Consider the following 19937-nt stretch of genomic DNA (forward strand, 5'->3'; position numbering starts at 1 on the left):
TTAATGAGTTTTTCTAGTCAGGGCTGGAAAGTAGCAAATACCCTCTTTACTGTAACTGGGATTATTCATGTACATGTAGACCTACTTTTAAATATTAAGTAGCCTATTGTACTCACATCACATCTACATAAATGCACTAGTCTACAGATAGTTACCTATCACTGCACAGAGCAATTTTATCTTTGCCAGACCATGTATGATTTCCAGGATAATCATGTTTGAATCACATACTGCTGATTTAGCACTGCAGGATAAGCACAGACAATTGCTGGAAGCTGCCATGCTCATTTCACATACAAAAACCACCAATATATTCAACAGCAAATATAAACACAGATGAATTTTATACAACAATTTATTTGGTCAAATAAAGCAACATTGTGATAAGAACAGTTAAAGTATCAACTGACAGGAGTGTGTGTAGGGAGCAGCCATTAAAGAGGCCCATAAACACACCAAACCTTCATGCTTTTAAACAATTCTGTCCAGCTACTTCTCATTCCTTATGCAAGGCTACTCTGACTTCAACCATTCTTTATGGGAACGCATACAAAACAGAGGTTTTTAAAAACAAAACAAAATACATAAAGGCTCTACATTGTTCTGTTTTATAGTTCTCCTAACTTCACACTGGATGTACAAATGAAAAGTTCACCGTTGGCAGTCAAAAGAGGATGAATGTAGGTTTTTTGTATGGACCCGATTGACTTTTATGAAACAGACAGATTTGAATTGAACGCTCATTTACAAGATAGCTTAATAAAAAAAATGCCTTAGTCCTTTACCAGGAAAAATAGGACCACTGAGGAGAAATATAGGGAACAGGAGCGCAAGAAAGAAATGAGTGAAGACAGGAGAAAAGTTTGTAGTTATTTACAAGACAAATTCCAGCTCATAGCGGACAAATGGGTTTTTCTCGTCATTGTAGACCCTTGGGTAGTGGGCGATCAGGGCATCTTGGGAGCCGATGTAGATTGAGTTGTAAATCTTCCAGTAGACGTCCCTCACCTTCCTGGCTGGGTGGAACAGACCCTGTGGGTAAGAGCAATACAGAAAGGCTTTAGCACTGTCTACTTGAAATAAGTTATATTCTCCAGTCATTGGTTGTGTATTAAAAAAAATATTCAAGTGCGAAAAATGGCTGAAAAATGTGTCACTCCAAGAGTTCACATTATTAACGAATGTCTCTTGCCATTTCAACGAGCATAAATATTTAGGCATTTTGGGCAACTAAAATATGCGAAACAATGTTTAGAAGCAGATTTAAGCCCAACACACACCGGCTCCACCTGGAAAATAGAACTGGTTCTATCGGCGCGCCAGGCGAGGCGTCAGCGAGGGTCGGATGCCGCCGGTGTGCGATGGGCTTTAGTCTGAGAAGACGTGATCATGGTCAGTCTTACCTGTAAGCAGTATTGTAACATGCGGCACGGCCCGATGGCAACCCTAAGGCCCTCCAGGGCCCCCATGACAGCTTGGATGACATGGGGTGACGTCTCAAAGACATTGGGCCACACGTAGTTGAGCAGGTGGTTGAGGGAGTCCTCGCAACCAAACCCATAGACGCCCAGGGACATGTGCTGCACCACAGCACTGGCCGTCTGTCTGTGGACCAAATCTCTGCAATGTGACAAAGGAAAATGGGGTCAGGGCTCAACATGCAAAGGAAAATTATGTATTATTAATTTATTAGGCAAGTTATTTGCCATTAACTGTACAAAGAAATAGTTACTACTACTGCTAAAGCTCCAAGGCTTCTGGTTATCACCTGTCCATGAGTGCGTCTTCCAGCAGTGGTGTGACTGCATAGATGTAGTCCTTGCCCATCTCTCCAATGTACTCAAACAGAAAGGACAGGGACTTGAGCACACCGTTCTGCACATTGAGCTCAGGTACGCGGTACTCATTCATGAGTGCCGGCAATACGGTGAAGGGCGAACAGGTCTCAGCCACGATGGCAATAGCCACTGTGGTACAGACACGGTTCTGACGCTCCTGGACCTTGAGGTTATTGAGCAGAGTGGCCAACACATCGTGGGGTCTGAGAGAAGAGGGTACAGAGTGAGGCTACAATCTACGTAGTGTAGAATTACAATTATTGTGTCTGTTCCTGTACCAACTTTAAACCCTGCATCCCCATTTTGGGCATGTCATCATATGCAGACATCTTCAAAGATGTACAAAAATACATGCAAAACTGGACGATAGACTTTTTGCTATTCTTTCCAATAGGGCTTTAGTGGTTCAGATCCCAGGACATAACGTAGCTGGTGAAACAAAAATGTAGTTCAACACTCACCCAATGGCTTTGGCGATATAACCAAAGGTGTTGACAGTGGCTCTGCGAATTGCCTTTTTGTGAGCCTTGAGCAGCTCCAGCAGCTCAAAACAAATCCTCATCCATTCCCTGGCCGACACGTACTCTGCTCCCCTGAAAATGTAAAACACCACATCAGCCATATGTCTCAGCTCACCTCAACTCGTGAGTTGTGAAAGGATTTTTTTTTTATCATGCATTATTGTTTAGCTTTTTATTTAGACAGGACAATGGAGAGAGAGAGAGCGAGAGCAGAGAGGGGGAGAGCGTGAGCAGAGGGGGAAAGAGAGAGAACACAAGGTCTCCAACTGCTCAACTACGCAAGACACGTACACATCACTTCCTCCCCTGTCGTGTATTCATATTCTGGCTATATTACTCAATGTTGCCACACCAACCTGTCTGCGATTCTGCCCACTAGGTCAATGCAGTTCTCCTGGACCTTCTCGTGCCGATTCTTCAAGATGGGCGTCAGACGAGGGAGCAAGTCTTTGATTGGTGGGGTCATCTTGTGCATACCTTGTAGGAGAAAATGTCCAATTAGCTATGAAAGAAGTTGTCATTTGTGATGGATCACTCTGTGTAATCAGTCTATTACACATACTGATAGGCATTAGGCACACTGACAATTTAAGCACTACCGACCCATCTCTCTCGCTCTCTCTCTAACCAACTATCCTACATAAAGGATTTGATAATGGGGTCTGTATGCGGCAGTAGCCTACACGTCCATTGAGCAAAGTGTGTGTATGTGGCCCATAGGGCAGGAGCCTATCTCCCGTCTCTGTAGCACGAGGCGGCTTACATTACAAGTACACACCACTGCCATAATGTACGAGTTCACACCCAGGACATGACTCAAGTACACCCCAAGGACATTACACTGCTATGTGGCTTGAATTGATGGATCGGCCTAATTTTTTAGACTAGTCATTAATGGCACCTACACACTGTAGGAGTTTTAAACTTGTCAGCGACAAGTTTAAAACCTTTTAATTTTAAAACTTTTAATTTTAATCGACCGTCATATCTGTGTGGCTTTCACACTAAACGATTGATAGCCGACTAGGCATCACACACTGCGAGAGTTCACCAAGATGCGATCTTATAGTTTAATAAATGTCAATTATTTGTCACCAACGGGTGCAGGTTGAGAACAGAGGTGATATGAACGTCATTCTCTGCTTGTTCTCATGTTGGTGTGTCAATCTAGCGAAGTACTAGCCCTGGTCTGACCATGGGAGAGGTCCAACAGGCGAGAATGATTCGCATACAGCTCACCCAGGAGCAATGTTCTCTCCCTCCAATAAGTACAATCATATTTCATCTCCTAAAAACACCACAGCACAAACTACATTTGTTTTTTATTCCAATTCATTTTGACACACACACACACACACACACACACACACACACACACACACACACACACACACACACGGTCCAAAAGTTTGCAGCGTTGAACAATGCGGTTTATCGTACATTATTAAAGTGTGTAACAGCAATGTTGGGCTCATATAATATAGCTACCAATATGTACGACACAGGGATTTACATTCGCCAGACTAACAGACAGATAGTGTCTGTTACCCACAGGCTGTCAGGCTGCTGAATGAACAGACTAACAGACAGATAGTGTCTGTGAGCACATGCAGCCGTCTTGTGAAGTTGTCCTCTCATTAGCTGCAATACAGGATTTCTCGGGACACGGTCGCAACCCAGTTCATACTGTATGATGTCCAGTCGGCGAGAGAGCCAAATATCAAACCTGCTAGATATTTAGAATCGGTCGGGAAGGCGTCAGCGAGCACGGACCGGCACTGGATTATCCCCGATAATAATAATCGGGGCAAATATCGTGCAGTGTGTACGAGCCATTAGTCGGTTAGTTTCAACTCGGTTTAGTGCGTTGCTGAATTGTGCAAGAAGGGACAGCTTGGCTCACTTTAATGATATGCTGAAAGGTCTGCATAACATGTTTTGCTATTATGTAGCATACAAATTGTATGCTACATATTTTGCACTGCATTTTTTGATAAGAGTCAAAAGTGAACCTATTGTCACATCCCTAGAAATGGAAAGTGTGTGCGTAGTAGTTAAGCTAGCATACCAATGACATTGACGATGGCCTTGAGGGCTCCCAGGATGCTACCCAGAACCTCAGGGTACTCTTCTCCCAGGTACTCGTATAACACCACTCCCAAGTGACCCATCAGCTTCTCCTGCAAATGGGTAAGACGGATAGAATGTGTTAGACAGCGATAGTTTATGTCACTGAAATTATGTGTGTATGCGTGTGTGTGTGTGTGTGTGTGTGTGTGTGTGTGAAGGCGTACCTCCTGGCAGGTCTTCATGACCACTGCTGTGCGGGAGATGAGGTCAGCAGCCTGCTGACGGACCTTGGCTGACTTGTTGTTGAGACGCCATAGCACCGTACCACAGATCTGAGGCAGGTATGGCTTCACACGTTTCCCCAGGGCGTTGACCACTGTGCCGAAACCGTTCAGCATCACTGAATCCTGGACAAAGGAAATGAGTGTGGTAATCAGTAAAGACCTGGCATTTACATTTAATTTCCGCATTCTGACTCATTTCCTAGATTAAAGAGATCTTAATCAGCCTTGTTTTTAGTTTTTCAAATATAGGGGCCACTCCATTCTCTATTTTCTATGTAGTGGACATGCTTAAAATTTAATTAATGTTTCATATGCAGCCAGCTCGCCCATGTTCAGCCAAGCAAGTCTCACATGACTCACCTCTGTAGTCTGTTCCTGGAAGGCATAGAGAATGCCGTCAATCAGCTGCTCTTCCAGCTTGTGGTCAATGTCTGCTGCTCCAAGATTGCCCATGATCTTCTCGATGGTCTCCATCACCATCTTCCTGTACTGCTCAGCCTCATCCTTCAGGTCGTCCACAATACGCGAAATGATCTCGGCCGCTCCCACCTTGTTAGCCAGCTCCACTGTTGTGTCTACCAGCTGCAGGGAGGAGTCAACGCAATAACTTAATACATGTTACGTCTATAGTTCACATATACCGATCCCTGAATTTGTAAATGTATGTGGCGTCTCTCCTGTACGAGTGTGTGCGCGCTGACCTGTCTGTAGTTGCGTCTGTCCAGAGCCATCCTGTGCTGCCAGAAGTGCTTGAAGAAGGGGGGGAGAATCTCTGTCTTGATGTAGTTGGCCTCAACACCATCGGTGCCACAGCACTGCTTTACCACCTGACACACAAGACAAGAGAACAAGCTTAGACATGGAATGCAACAGGGTGCAACCCCCAAGACATCTGGTAGTTACAGCTTGCTTTAGGGTTTTATTTGTGAATTAGGACAAAATACTTTCATTTACTAAACACAATTAAGTATGTAGTACTAATGTTAATATGCATGAAGCATAAAACCGGAATAAATGTATAGTTTTTTTGTTTGTCACCAACGGGTGCAGGTTGAGAACAGAGGTGATATGAACGTCATTCTCTGCTAGCTCTCGTGTTGGTGTGTCAATCTAGCGAAGTACTAGCCCTTATCCGACCATGGGAGAGGTCCAACAGGCGAGAATGATTCGCATACAGGCCCACCCTGCCACAGCAACAGGTCTCCCCTCTGGTACCTTAAGGACAATCTTTTTCATCTCCTCGTCGGGGGACTGGAACTCTCTGATGAGGATCAACATCACCTCTCTGGTGTAGTAGTTGGCATATTCTGCATCCATCAGAGGGATCAGGTAACCGATGGCCTTCAGGAAGGCAGCCAGACCCTAGGACAACAAAATATGCTTAGTTTAATCATGGGTACCCCTTTAGCCATAATTTCATTTAAATAGGTGTCCATTGTCTGTTGCTACCAGCAGAGCATCGTGGTCCACATCTGACCGCTCTACTGACAGCAGCAGTCCCTCACAGAGGAGGATTTTATAGCAAGGAGATATTCACACTGCAGCCACACACAGGCTCAGTGCTGGGTGATGATCTTGCATTGGGAGTCAATTTGTTGATTTACAATTTTACAGTCCAATTGTCATTCCGTTTGGCTCATCAGTTTCTCACCTTTCCTCTGTGTTGTCTGATACCCTTCCAGAGGGGCTTGAGAACGGAGTCAAAGGACTCAATACCGTAGGGTGTGGCGGCTTCAGCCAGGGCGGCGATAGCCAGGGCGCTGATGGTCCTTACTTTCTGCTGTTCATCGACCAGACCTGTAGACGCATGGGGAAAAACAGGCAACAGATCAATCACAGCATGATTTGCAGTGCACTTCCTCAGGACGTATTAACCGTTATGCGATGATTAATCTAGCTACCAACACGTTACTGATGGAAATGGTTGGAGGAATTGAGTGAACACTGACCATGTTCTATGATTTCCACCAAGCTTCGCAGGTGGGGCAGGATGGCGCAGCCCATGAGAATTGCAATCTGCTGTACAATCTTGATGCCCGTGTGTCGGGCCTGCCAGGACTTCTTGCTCTTACACACAGCTTTCAGGAAGGGTAGAAGAGAGGGGATGCCCAGTGCAGAGGCCACCACAGCAAACGCTCTGGCAGTGGTGTTTCTGACATACTCGTCCATGTTGTCAATATCGGGACGCATGGTTGAAATCATAGTAGCCAGGCCTGCAGCCTGGAGGACAGAAGAACATAACATATTAGACAAAACATATGCTGTAATGAGTCATTTAAGGAGAACATATACGACAGTATAAATTATGCATGTTGCATAACATTTGAGGGGCACTAGCCTTTATGTCCAGCTTTTAGTGTGCGTGACTGCGTGTAAACACAAACTTTGTCCTAACACAAACATTGAATGCAATTGACAATGAATCTTTGAGTGTTGCGTATTGCGTAAAACATTGAAGACGAAGGTGAGGACGCAAATTCTAATTGGCCGGAAATCCGGAATGAGATGTATGATGATAAGAGCGCCCCTCACTTGAGTTACTTCACACAGGTGTGATTTTTTGTTAACAAAAAAAAACAAATCTAAAAGCTAGCTCAGCTGTTAGCTTGAAGATCTAGTTTGTAAAACTGTTCTTTTTAGCAAGCAACACTGTATAAAAATGTGTAAATAATCACAATACTTGTAACATCCAACTTCATAGTACAACTTTTGTGCATGGTGAGCAAATTAAAAACAGTAAACTGGTATTAGGCAAATGTTTGAACATCAATACAGTATTGGGAAATAAAACATTGCCATACTCAAATGTATCCCTATTTTCTTACACCCGTACTGGTAAACAGGCAGAAATAGTGGTCTAAATGTCTTATAGTTTAAAAAAATGTCAATCATTTTGTGTTTGTCACCAACGGGTGCAGGTTGAGAACAGAGGTGATATGAACGTCATTCTCTGCTTGTTCTCATGTTGGTGTGTCAATCTAGCGAAGTACTAGCCCTGATCGGACCATGGGAGAGGTCCAACAGGCGAGAATGAGTCGCATACAGCTCACCCAGGAGCAATGTTCTCCCCTATTGTCCAATCAGTACAAGAACAAGAAGTACAATCATATTTCATCTCTTAAAAACACCACAGCACAAACTACTGCTACAAATGCTGTCTCTCACCTTTGCCAAGTTAGAAATGATCTCCCTCCCTTCCACTCTGGCATAGTAGTCCTCATCAATCAGCAGGGGCTCAATCACCACCAGGATCTGGACACAGAGATTTGAAATCAGTCTCATATACACAGAGGAAAAACTTGTTCTTCTCTTTCACACACACACACACACACACACACACACGGCTCAGCTCCAGCTTACCTTGTGTACATATGGTCGGACCAAGTCGTCCAGTTTGTAGAGGATGCGGTCGATGACCTTGACCAGAAGATGGCGCTCTTGGTCTTCCAGTGTAGGAGACATGAGCAGTGGCAGGATCTGGTTGAACAGGGGACCCGCTCCAAACTCACGTGCCTTGTCTGTTATCTGACGCAAAGCCGCCTAGAAGGGAGAGCAGGTCAAAATAGTCAATTTATGTATACTGGAATTGTCTTCATTGTCCTTGCCAAGACTTGTTTTGTCTGCTGCTCCCAGTGGAACATGGTGGTCTACTATCTGTCCTCTACTGACAGCAGCATGCTCAGGCTCAGTGCTGGGTGATGATCTTGCATTAGGGAGACTAATGACATTTACTTTTACTACATTTACTTGAAATGAATGACATCTTAAACAATGCTGCTTAAACAGATCTGAGAGCAACATGGGCAGGAATCAACCCAAAACCCCAGAGTGTAAAGATGGAAGGCAATTCAGGGCCGAATTATATGCACATAAAATATTGCCATACTATTTTCTTACACCCGTACTGGTAAACAGGCAGAAATATTATTAATATAATTATTAATATAATTATTTTGTGTTTGTCACCAACGGGTGCAGGTTGAGAACAGAGGTGATATGAACGTCATTCTCTGCTTGTTCTCATGTTGGTGTGTCAATCTAGCGAAGTACTAGCCCTGGTCTGACCATGGGAGAGGTCCAACAGGCGAGAATGATTCGCATACAGCTCACCCAGGAGCAATGTTCTCTCCTCTTGTCCAATCAGTACAATGGGATACTGTTTTGAGTGAGGGAGGATGGGATTTAGTAACTCAGACTGACCTTCCTCATGGGCGGCGTTCCATTCTTAATCTTCAACAGAAGCTTCATGATCTTCCTCTCTTTCTGCTCCTCGGGACTCAGTGTAGACTCATCCACCTCCACCTACCAAACACAATTAGTTACTCATACTTTGTATGCTTAATCAGCAGGTTTATTTTGGTGAGCAACATGTACGACAAAGCATAAACCAGGCTTTAGCAAACACACCTTTAGATTTCTAAGCGACGGTACTAAATAACAATTGGCTGTGTTTTATGCATTGTGTGTGTTAAAATACATGATGTGCGCAGTACTCACCAGCAGTTTGTCAAAGTATTGGATGTCATCGGGTTTGAGGAAGGGGAGGTTTCCGGAGGGCTGATCGTTCATCTGCTTCATGGAGCGGTCCTCTGTCTGCATGTGGAAGCCCGTCATGCCCCCAATAGGGGTGGGGGTGGCTGACAGCTTACGGGCTGGGGTACGAATGGGAACGTAGCCTGCTGGTGGGGGCAAAACCTGGGGAAAGATCATTTACAATTTAGCAGACACTTAATGAGAGGAAAGGACAATATACAATTTAGGCGTTTAGCAGACGCTAAATGGGGGGGGGGGGGGGATTGTCAATACTATGACTTATTTATTCTGCAGAGTGCAGACCAAGTCACCTCCTCATTAGTAATTGACGAATTATCAGACTGGACCAGGGCCTATACCTTGTATCCCTCAGGGAACATGGCGTCCAGCTCATCATCCGTCAGTGGACGATTCCTCTCATCAATTTCTCGCTCCCATCTCCATGCTTGCAGCTGCTCTGGGGTCATGCTCATCAGATGACCTGAAGAGAACACAAAAGTAAACGATGCATTAGAAACACAGCCAGTAAAAAGAAAAAAAGAACGTAGGCCAGAATGACTGCTCTTGTTTACCTGGTGTGGGTGTGGCCATGTTCATGGCTGGGGTTCCTATGGGGGTTTTCCCAGGGGTAAGGAGGGGTGTGGAAGAACCCATCTGACTGGCAGGGGTCTCGTCCCAACGAGACTTCCTCTTACTGGCCCCTGGTGTGGGGGTCTCTCCCACCGACTCCTCTCCTCTGTCTGTGCGCGGAGTCTCTGCCCAACCACTGCCGTGTCCGGGGGTTTCCCTCTCCGTCTTTGGGGTTTCATCCCAGCGGTTTTTGCGAACGCTTCCCGTGGCACCACCATGCCCGGGCGTTGCGTGACCGGGAGTGTCTCTGCCAGGAGTGGCAGCTCCGGCCGGTGTGTGGCTGGGCGTGGGGTCCCACATGCGGGTGCTGGGGGTGGCCCCTGGGGTTTCACTTCCCTTGGGCCGACCAGGTGTCTCGTCCCAGCGGCTGTTGGAAGGCGTGTGCCCAGGGGTATGTGCAGGGGTGTGCCCTGGAGTCTGTACAGGAGGGAGATAAAGGAAGAAGAATGTTAGCCATAAAGGCAATAGTATAGTATAGTATAGTATAGGGACTATTTTGCAGGCTAAAAATCACATAGTTCAATCATCTTCGGAGTCTGAATACACAGAAACTCAGACAGTAGCTTCCCAATGCTCAAGGCAAGGCTCTGAACTATAGTTCACCCAGCCAGTTTATAAGGGCAGATTCACAGAGTCCGTTTGATTCAAACTGTTCCCGAATACGATTGCCTGGTCCCCGCTGGCCATGATTCACATTGGCCTTGATTACTCCGCACCCGAGTACACTTCATTCAACTGTATGCAATGCTTTCAAATTTCATCCAACCGTATCGGAGTACACTTCAATCGGTCCTGAGACTACCTCCATGCGGTCCCAGGAATGGTTGGGTGATCCGCTCCCAGGAACGGTACACGCAGCATTCACACTACCACAACATCTGCCCTCAACGATATTTCCATTAGTGCGCTATACCAAATGTAAGATGGTTCTACCTCAGCTTTTTCGTCAGCCTGGTCCCAGCTGGACATCTTTTTGGGCGTGGTGTTGGTGGGTGTTTGGTTGCCTGCCTCTGCCGTCTGGTCCCAGCGACGCTTTCGCTTTGCAGCAGCCTGGGAAGCGGCGGATCCATTCACAGCCTTCAACTCCCCTGACTTGGCCTTTTCAGCCATCTGCTGACGGATCTCACTCTGTGGGGGAGACAAATAATGGAAATAAGCTCTCAAGCTTTATCCTTTTGACATATATAAATCATCAGGTATAAATCATCATGTGTACCCGTTTGTCAATAAAAATCAATCACATTATATACAGCTTTTTGTCCGTAACTCATGTCACATTTGCCATTGACAATGAAAGGAGAATTTGGCCGAGCAAATCGGCTTTTATAAAAACATTGCAACTGTTTTTTAAACATTGTATCATGGGTTAAAAGATAACATAAGTTGACAAATTAATTCACCAAGAACTATATTATTTTTGTATTGAATGAACCTCATTTCACACAGGTGTGATTTTTATACAACACATCCCTATATGAGCCGATTCTAATCAGCAGCCACAATTGTCACTTCTTTACGAATGTTTTCAGCAAATGTGTCTGGGGGAGGATAGAAGCACAGCCTACCTCCTCTTTGGTCAGGTGCTGCTCTCTCATGACGTCCATGTATGACCGCGACTGCTTCTTGGGGTCTGGCGTTTTGCCCCCTGCGCGAAAGAGCACGAACAAGAACAGAGTACCTTCATTAGAACACACCCCACGGGACCCGGTTCATAACAAAAACACAGCAAGCACATACAACACAGCCAGCTAACCCTGACTCTCTTTATATGCTCATATCAAAATGCTCTTTTCTTTTTTTCTTTCTTTCATTTGTTTTACAGCTGAAACACAACAACAAATCCCTAGAGATGTACATATTCTGTTGGTTTTTACATACAGACATAGCAGTCTATAGAGAAAAGAAAAACAAGCAGATACATTGAGACAAGAGCTGATGTTGCTCTGTTTTCTTTTTAAAAAGGAGATTAAGGAGGATATAGCCATCACTGATGCAGGGGTCCTGGGCTGTGCTCTCCAGAATACGTACACTTTCAGTGCCAAGGGTCCTTCTGCAGTCAGACTTCAACCGGCAGAAAAGAAGCCTAGAAAATTGCTCTTTACCATTAGTAACACTTTGGAAAAGGGTTGGAACTCACACACAATAGTATACCACCTGTAGTGCAATGTTTTACGGCACTCAAAGAAATGTAAAATAAAAAATCTTCTTGAGGTTTAGCCTCAAATAAAATAAAATTGTAATAAAAAAAAGTTGGTCCACATTACTAATTATTCACAGCAAATAAAGATGAAGTCAAGACATTGAGGGTACATCTAGGAGTGAATTATCTCCTCTGCGCCATCAAAACTAGCAGTTCTGTTGCTACCTCTGCAGCCAAGTTCATGGGATGAGGACAGAAAAAATCACTTAACTTCTGGTCATAAAGCTAGGCTGTACTGGGTTACTCTAACATCTGAATGATTCCAACAATAATTACATTAAAATCCTAAATTTGGGGACTAGGTTGGTGGAGGGTGTGTAGAACCCAGGATCACATTAGATGATTGACACAGGGGTGAAAAATGGGTTACAAAATCGTGGGATAAAAGATATATTTAGAAAAATCCTAAATTTGGATCTTGACTTGTTGTTTCAAGACAAAAGTATAAATAAATAATATAAATCAAAATAAAGCAACGCATAATCCTACAAACAAAAGTTTGATAGGCTCTGATTTGCTACAACTTCATCTATGGTCCCTGGTAAAGTCAAATGATAAAATAAAATAAAAAATAAATGGATTGTGGGGGACAGAGGTTTGCTGTAGCTAAGCTGCATTTGTTTCCCCTCATAGGCTCCCCCAGTCAGATAAGCAGCCAGTGGACCCTGACCAAACTGACAAGTGCACACTTCTGTGTGTTCACCATAACCTACACAGGATGAGTTGCTGCACCCTTAACAGAGTGCAGTACAGGACTGGCAAAGCAGTACTGCTGTAGGAGAGAAATTAGATACAGTTAGTATGGGCCTGTGGTATTGTGGTACACATTTTGATAACATATTTCTATTTTACAGAGAGTTGTAAAATAAAAATATATTTACACAACATCTTTGTAAACAACTCTCTCTACATGCAGGGTTTTGTAAGCCCTACCAACACTAAACCACACAGGCCTTCTTCAGCTTCTGTTCTCAAGGGATGTGTACTAGTATGGAATCTTGCTAAGAATTGCTTGTGTTGTGGTGCAGACTACATCCATGGTATAAGCTATAATCTTAATGCCATTCAGCAATTAATACTGTCAAAGACTCATATTGGGGTGTGTATCAAGCCAGGTTAAGGCTTACAAATTTGAAAGTAAGTGGATTACTTCCACCACTAACGCTAACACTAATGGACAGAGAATAATTGACTCAGACACCAAGATAAAAATGTTGAGGCAGGTGCACTACAGCTATTGAACAGTTCACAATCACATAATGGTGAATGCACCGATTAGATTATATCTAGCCTCATTTTTTAAGGCCTGTGGGACGCTGCATACTTAAGTCTGACAATTCAACGGCAAATGTAAGCAACATAATGCTGCCGTATGATACCAGAGGAGAAACTGAGGTTACAGACAAGGTCTGATTATTGTATAACTAATTTTATGAGTGACCTTTCAATACTTGGAAGCCACTGTGAATATGCTCCAGGTGACTGAGCCAAGCCAAGGTTATATAAGGCCAACATTTCTCTCCACTGCCTGCCTCTGGACATGTAGTTCTACATGTACGGGCGGATTGGTTATCGCTATGTCCTGATCTACTGAGCACAGGAAAGTGCAGAGGGGTGAGCTATGCCAACATTGACCATCAAATGTAGCCTACTTGTTAAACTTAATTTCTCATCCTGTTGCTATCACAGCCTATTTCTCATCCCTGTACTATCACAGCCTATGGTATTACACCTTCCCATCATCAGTCTGTGAAGACAGCCATATGGGTCTGTTAACCCTTCGACACAAATTACTGCAACCCATGTTTGTTAGGTGAGCCATCCTCTTAGCAGGAGAACACCCAACTACCTCTTCCAGTAAACCATGTGTCAGTCAACCTCACTCCGAGATAAACTTTATTGTATCGCACTCATGTAAAATAGTCTGTGTTCACAACAGTAAGCCTTCCAAAACAAAAGTAAACAAAGTCTGTTGCAAAACTGAGGGAAAAGTCCACTGGAAATCAAAGGACAAAGAGGAACAATTACAATGGTGTCATTGGGACCAGAAAGGATTGACCACAAGGAAGGGGCTAAGTCTGGGGAGCAAAGCATTGCATTTGTGGCCGAAGGGTTGAACAGCAAAAAGGTGTGTGAGTTTGAAACCCTTTGTAGACACAGGGTCACAAAAACAAAGAGAAACACCATGAACAAGGGGAGGAAATGGGAGGATGTGATGAGGAAAAGACAGGTGGTGAAAATTACCGTCTGCAAAGGGGTCGAGACGTTCAGGGGAGATGATCATTTGTCTGCGGCGGGCTTTGTACTCATCCTCCCGGTCTGCAATCTTCGCGGGGCGATGCTCCGCAAATGGATCATACTATAGAAGAGGAAACAGAGACATGGTAGTATCAGAGAAAATGGTAGTACATGACTGCCAACACAGGAGTTTTTCTATTCCCCCTTTCTTTCAAAATAGAAGCTCGGGTGACGGGAAGATATGGCCGCTTTTAATCTGTAAGCCCCCCTCCCCCCTTCCGGACAAAAACTGGGAGACATAATTGCTTGCTTACTTCACTAAGATTTCGATAAAGTTGCTGATGATCGCTCACTTCATATTTTGAACGAGGCATGTTGAAGTCAGAAATGAAGAGCTTAGTACTGTATATCCATCTGGTCAAAACCACAGAGAGCTCCTTAGATTACGTGCGCCTAGCCTCTTTGTGAACGGTAAACAGGGAAGTGAACGACAACGTGCATGCACGAAAGTATGGTGTATGGTGCAGAAGGAGAGGCCAAAAAAAAAGATCTGAATATTTTTCTCTCGTTTGACATCAATGAAAATACGCTAGGACGTGTGTAGCAACCCGTCGGTTGGATTAGTTATGACGTTCCCACACGTCTTACGGTCTAAATTGGTTAACGGGCCATGCATGTCAGAGCCACGGTTGAGTTTTAACCAGCCACGCATGTCAGAGCCACGGGTGAGTGGTGACAGGTTAGACAGCTTGATGGGTTGCTATGGATACTACGGTCACGTGATGTTGGGTGGTACGTCAGGGTAAAGTCAGCTGCTCACTGGTGGCATTTCATGAATGGAAGGAGGGGGTGAATGACTGGGAAGTCAAATTTCCCAGTCATTGCAAACACAAACGATGCTGCTATCTGTATACTATTTTGCACTACGCACTTTGTTATGACGTCGCCATCGTTTTAATATACCTTATTAAATGAATAAAACGCAAGTGTACTGCCTCTCTGTGGCTTCATAAGTTTGTCGCCATACAGTGAGTATTAAGCAGTCACACATGTCGGTCGGAGTGTTAGTACGTCGTCAGACCAACGTATGGGCCCCTTTATTACTCAGGTGCTGATGGTTATGGAAATAACTAAGCACAATAAAATACTCACTTGCTCTTCTGACTGTGGTATGGCATTGAGTATTGCCACCGGGGCATGGTACCCCGGCTTTTTCTGTCCCAGCAGACTGGTAGATGAATCCTCTTCATCATCCTGGGGGGAAAATAGAGAGAAACAAGAGTCTAGTCAAGCCTTGCCATTGAGGCAGACTCTCCCAGCTCGTATGCAACAGGCAAGAAGGGAGCAGTCAAGCTCCTTAAAAAACGTGGCACAAATGAACAAGTGTCAGCACTTTGGCAGAAAGTGCAAATAATTACTCAATCTTTAATCCCCACACCCCAGAAAGACAAACTACTCACGTCTTCTTGTTCATTTGCAGCAATTGAGGTGACATAACCAGCAAAGCGGCTATCACTGCCTCCATAAATCTCCTGGTCATAGAAGCCAGTGGAGTCTAGGCCCACTCCTTGATCTCCCTCCTCAAGCAGGGCGGCCTTCATCCCCTGGATCTCCAGGATCTGGGCCTCTATGTCTAGAGGAAATACAAGAAACAAGAAACATTAGTCTACAAGTGGTCATCTCTTCCGTCTGTTGAACCGAAACGACGCCAACTAGATTCTTTATTCGGATCCCCATTAGCTTCTGCGGTCGCTAGTCTTCCTGGGGTCCACACAAAACATCACAACATAAAAACATACAATACAATATACATACAAACAACAACTGACACTTGTCTGTCTAAATCTAAATTCAATTACATTAGAATACCAAAGGTATATAGATAATGTAGGTTAAATAACATGTACAAAAGCAATATCATGTACTAAAGCACCAGCATCAGTCCAATTGTGTGACCTCTTCCAATAATGTTTTTTAAGCGGTTTTTTAAAAGAGTATTTACTTTTGATTTGTTTTATGTTAACAGATAATGAGTTCCACTGTTGGGTGGCTATATAAATAACAGATTTTTTAAGTGTTTGTCTATGGTTTTGGAAGTTCCAAATACCCTGAGCTTACCGGTCTAGTTTGATATTTATGTTTTAGACCTGAACTAAATAATTGATCCCTGTAAAATCTGGCTTTCCCTCAATGATTGAATTTCTGTTCAATTTTATAAGACTAGCAGTTAATTTAGCCTCTACAGTTAGCAGTGATGTAAATTGGTTTTCAATGTAATGATTCCTGGGATGCAGGGATGGTCTTTTAGATGAGTCCCAGTCCCACTTCAACAACATTAGGAGTCATACTTAGCAATTTTTACAAATTTCAGCATTTAACTCCCATTTCATTGTATATGGTTATAATGTGGTTATATTCATGTAGAAAACAGAAGAAGAAATGATTGTTATAACTAAAGCTAGCAAAATAAACTAGAATAAAAAAACAGTACATAGTGTATCCCGTGGATGCAGAGGTCGTTTTATTGCGTCCCTTAACTATAAACTGCGTTTTGGGATGCAAAGTGCACCCTATTTTAATCTCTGAGTTGGCCATACTAAACTGTGGTGCATCCTAGCAACATTGGTTTTAAGAGAGCAGTTCAGCACTAATCTTGCAGCTCTATTTTGTGCTAGCTGGAGTTTTTGTATATCTTTTTTAGCAGACCACACAACCATACAATACTCCAAATGTGAAAGCACTAATGCCTGTGTTACATCCTTTCTAATGAATGGTGTAACATAGGGAGAGCATCTGCATGCAACCGCAATACCCTGCCCCATTTTTACAACAACAGAATCAATATGATCTGACCAAGTCAGTAAATAAAGTGCCCCTCTGGTGGCGCTATAATAGGCCAATGTGAAAAGGGTGTCATTTCTTCTTATGGATGGCAATTGGATAATTGCCATCCCCACCAGTTGGTGGCGCTATAACAGGCCAATGTGAAAAGGTTGGGATATATTCCTCAGCCTAGTAGGAAAGTCTGAAAGATTTGTAAATTGCACGCCGCGTTCATGATTTGAGGATTTTCGTTCAAAACGGGCCAATCCTGCAAACTTTGAAAGCCAATGTTAGCCAATTTCCGGACAGATCCATCTTGAACACATGACTATAGAGATAGTGTGGAACGATTTGAGGGATTTTTGGACAGAATCTGGAGGAGTAAGGTTTTTTAAGTCGGCCTCCTGCCTCCTGGTGGCACTATAACTGGCCGTTCTGGAAAATTTGGGGCAGGGGTTCATCGTTGGCATCCAGGGAGTGTGTGTGCAAAATTGTGCATCGACCGGGTTAACGGTACTGGAGAGGAGATTCGCAGTTAACAGACGGACACACGCACACGGGCAGAGTGCAAAACATACTCTCTCCCCTAGCTGCAATTTGCAACTCTAAAAACTTTTTTTTATAATGGGATGAATCTAGAGTTGAAATACCCTCCATTGACTCCCCATTCTTCCAATTTGCGTTCTGCTTGTATTAAACAACGTTAAACTCACCAGCTCTAGGCCAAGCTTGAATTATCCTCTTTCAATCTACAGAGCTTTTGTTTCATAAAAATCCACCGTGGACAAGTTATGTCCAGGTGATTCTTTTTCTAAGTGTTGGAGTTTGGAAGGACTCGTCGAAGTCCCTGAACAGCCCTGCATACCACCCGAATTTGCACATAATGCAGGAGGCAGCAGCCAGCAGAGACCGTTAATAAAAAACGAGTGCTTCCAAACTCCAACACTTAGAAAAAGAATCACCTGCACAGAATTTATTGACAGAAAGTAGCTCATAACATGTCGACGGTGGATTTTTATTAAACAAAGGCACTGCAGATTTTAAGAGGATAATTCAAGCTTGGCCTAGAGCTGCAATGTTGGTGAGTTAGTCGTTTAATACAAGCAGATCGCAAACACAAATTGGATTAATAACTCCAGTCAATGGAGGTATTGCAACTCTAGATTAATCCCATTATTTTTTTTAATTGCGGCTACTCTCTCCCCATGCGTTCGGCCTGGTGGAGACAATGCACAACATACTTGATGTCCCTATGCAAGAGTTTATTAGGATCCTCATTAGCTGGTGCATAGCAGCAGCTAATCTTCCTGGAGTCCACTGTCCCACAACATGAAAACATGACAGTCGACATGAATGACATTACAGGACAATGATATAAAATTAAAATATTTTATTCGTCCTGTAATGCAAGGACGGGAACAAATCAAAACAAATGAATGAATGACACCATCACAATAGAGCGATAAAAGATAGCAATGCCAATTATATATCGCCATGTCCACACAAAATGCATAAGCATGACTATTTTGAAGTGAACTGGAAAATATGTTTATTGTGTTCGCGTCCCACTAGATACGCCATTTTATATGGCCAACACTGCACACAACGTGTTTCTGACGGTAATCGTACGCCAATATTAGCTTGCTGTAAATGACCATGTACCAAAAATAACACTAGTGTAAGTTTGGGTTGGGCCCGTTTGAATTGCACTTTTATTATTGTCGCACATGAGTACTTAAAATGGGCGACTTTAAAGGTTTTGCGTTGGATTCGTGGTACGGTATTGTGCAGGGAGAAAGCCGTCTAGCATAGTAGCATTAGCTGGCTACATAGCTTAGCAGCCGTCGCCATTATCGTCATGTCTGCGTTGCATCGTAACCAGGCCTACCGCCGCTCACACGGTTTAAATAGAGCAGAAAATCATATTTTGCGGCAAGAAAACATTCAGTGGAGTTATTATAACAAGCGACACGCAATGATGCCACAATTCACACAAAATCAACGAAATAGTGACGACTTTTTGTTATTTAATTTACCTTCGTGTGTTTTGGCGATCTTCGCCATTTTGATGGTGGTTCGTGACTGAAACCGGACTTCCGTCTCGGCAGTAATAGCCGTCCCTCGCAACACCGGGCCGCTAACGGCAGTTCTCAGATCAGATTGGTTCACAACAGCTGTGCGCCTATGGTGGCCGACTGGTGGTGGTGGTGGTGTATTTGGTTGACACTACATGAACAGACAAATGAAATCATTCATTTTTATTTGTATTTTATATCCGTTATGAGGTTAGATCACCTAGCATCCCACATGGGATTTTCAGACACATCAGTTAAAACATTCCAGTGTAGACAACAGCAACAATCATCCAAATGTAGCCATACCTGAATATAAAAGGTTTTATAATATAAAAGTGTATACATACTGTAAATGCATAGTATGCATTGCATACTAGCATTGGATATGACAAGACTGTCATAGTAGGACAGTCTTGAATGACCTACAATTTTAAAGTGAAAGCTTTAACATTCTGAACGATATTCTGAAAATACAAAAATGTGATCAAATAGAAATTAAATTAAAGATTAAATCTTAAACATACAAACTGATTGATTGAAATATTTATTAACAGTTTGCAGAATTACAGTACATTTTCAGCACAACTCAATAGAAAGACTGTTAACTGTGAGTGGACGACCCAATAATTAAAGCATTACACTTGATCCACCTTCAATTCATCAAAACATTTAGAGACGTATAGCCAAAGAACAGAACATCATAATTCATCATAAAGGAGGTAAAA

At 43.4% G+C, this 19937-nt stretch overlaps 1 protein-coding gene across 6 annotated transcripts; it reads right to left on the minus strand.

The window, feature by feature from the left end:
- Positions 1 to 339: 339 nt before the first annotated feature.
- Positions 340 to 19231, minus strand: sf3b1 (splicing factor 3b, subunit 1). Of its 6 annotated transcripts, XM_080785468.1 has the most exons (24): positions 19174 to 19231; positions 15775 to 15947; positions 15467 to 15568; positions 14321 to 14435; positions 11442 to 11521; positions 10810 to 11004; positions 9819 to 10293; positions 9606 to 9727; positions 9211 to 9408; positions 8914 to 9015; positions 8074 to 8253; positions 7879 to 7965; positions 6663 to 6933; positions 6365 to 6510; positions 5929 to 6075; positions 5415 to 5540; positions 5074 to 5295; positions 4654 to 4836; positions 4428 to 4539; positions 2716 to 2836; positions 2300 to 2431; positions 1769 to 2041; positions 1404 to 1620; positions 340 to 1032 (listed from the first exon to the last, which is right to left on the minus strand). In XM_080785468.1, the coding sequence occupies exons 1-24, from the start codon at positions 19199 to 19201 to the stop codon at positions 874 to 876; spliced, it is 3966 nt and encodes a 1321-aa protein (XP_080641594.1). In that variant the 5' UTR covers positions 19202 to 19231; the 3' UTR covers positions 340 to 873. The 6 variants fall into 6 exon arrangements, 5 of the variants coding, with proteins under 5 accessions (XP_080641594.1, XP_080641596.1, XP_080641595.1 ...); XM_080785470.1 differs by lacking the exons at positions 15467 to 15568; positions 15775 to 15947; positions 19174 to 19231 and adding an exon at positions 11905 to 11959 and having other exon boundaries at positions 14321 to 14396; XM_080785469.1 differs by lacking the exons at positions 14321 to 14435; positions 15467 to 15568; positions 15775 to 15947; positions 19174 to 19231 and adding an exon at positions 11905 to 14099.
- Between the last annotated feature and the right edge of the window lie 706 nt (positions 19232 to 19937).

The sequence above is a fragment of the Protomyctophum bolini genome, assembly GCF_963924005.1.
Source record: "Protomyctophum bolini genome assembly, chromosome: 16".
Classification (NCBI taxonomy): Eukaryota; Metazoa; Chordata; class Actinopteri; order Myctophiformes; family Myctophidae; genus Protomyctophum; species Protomyctophum bolini.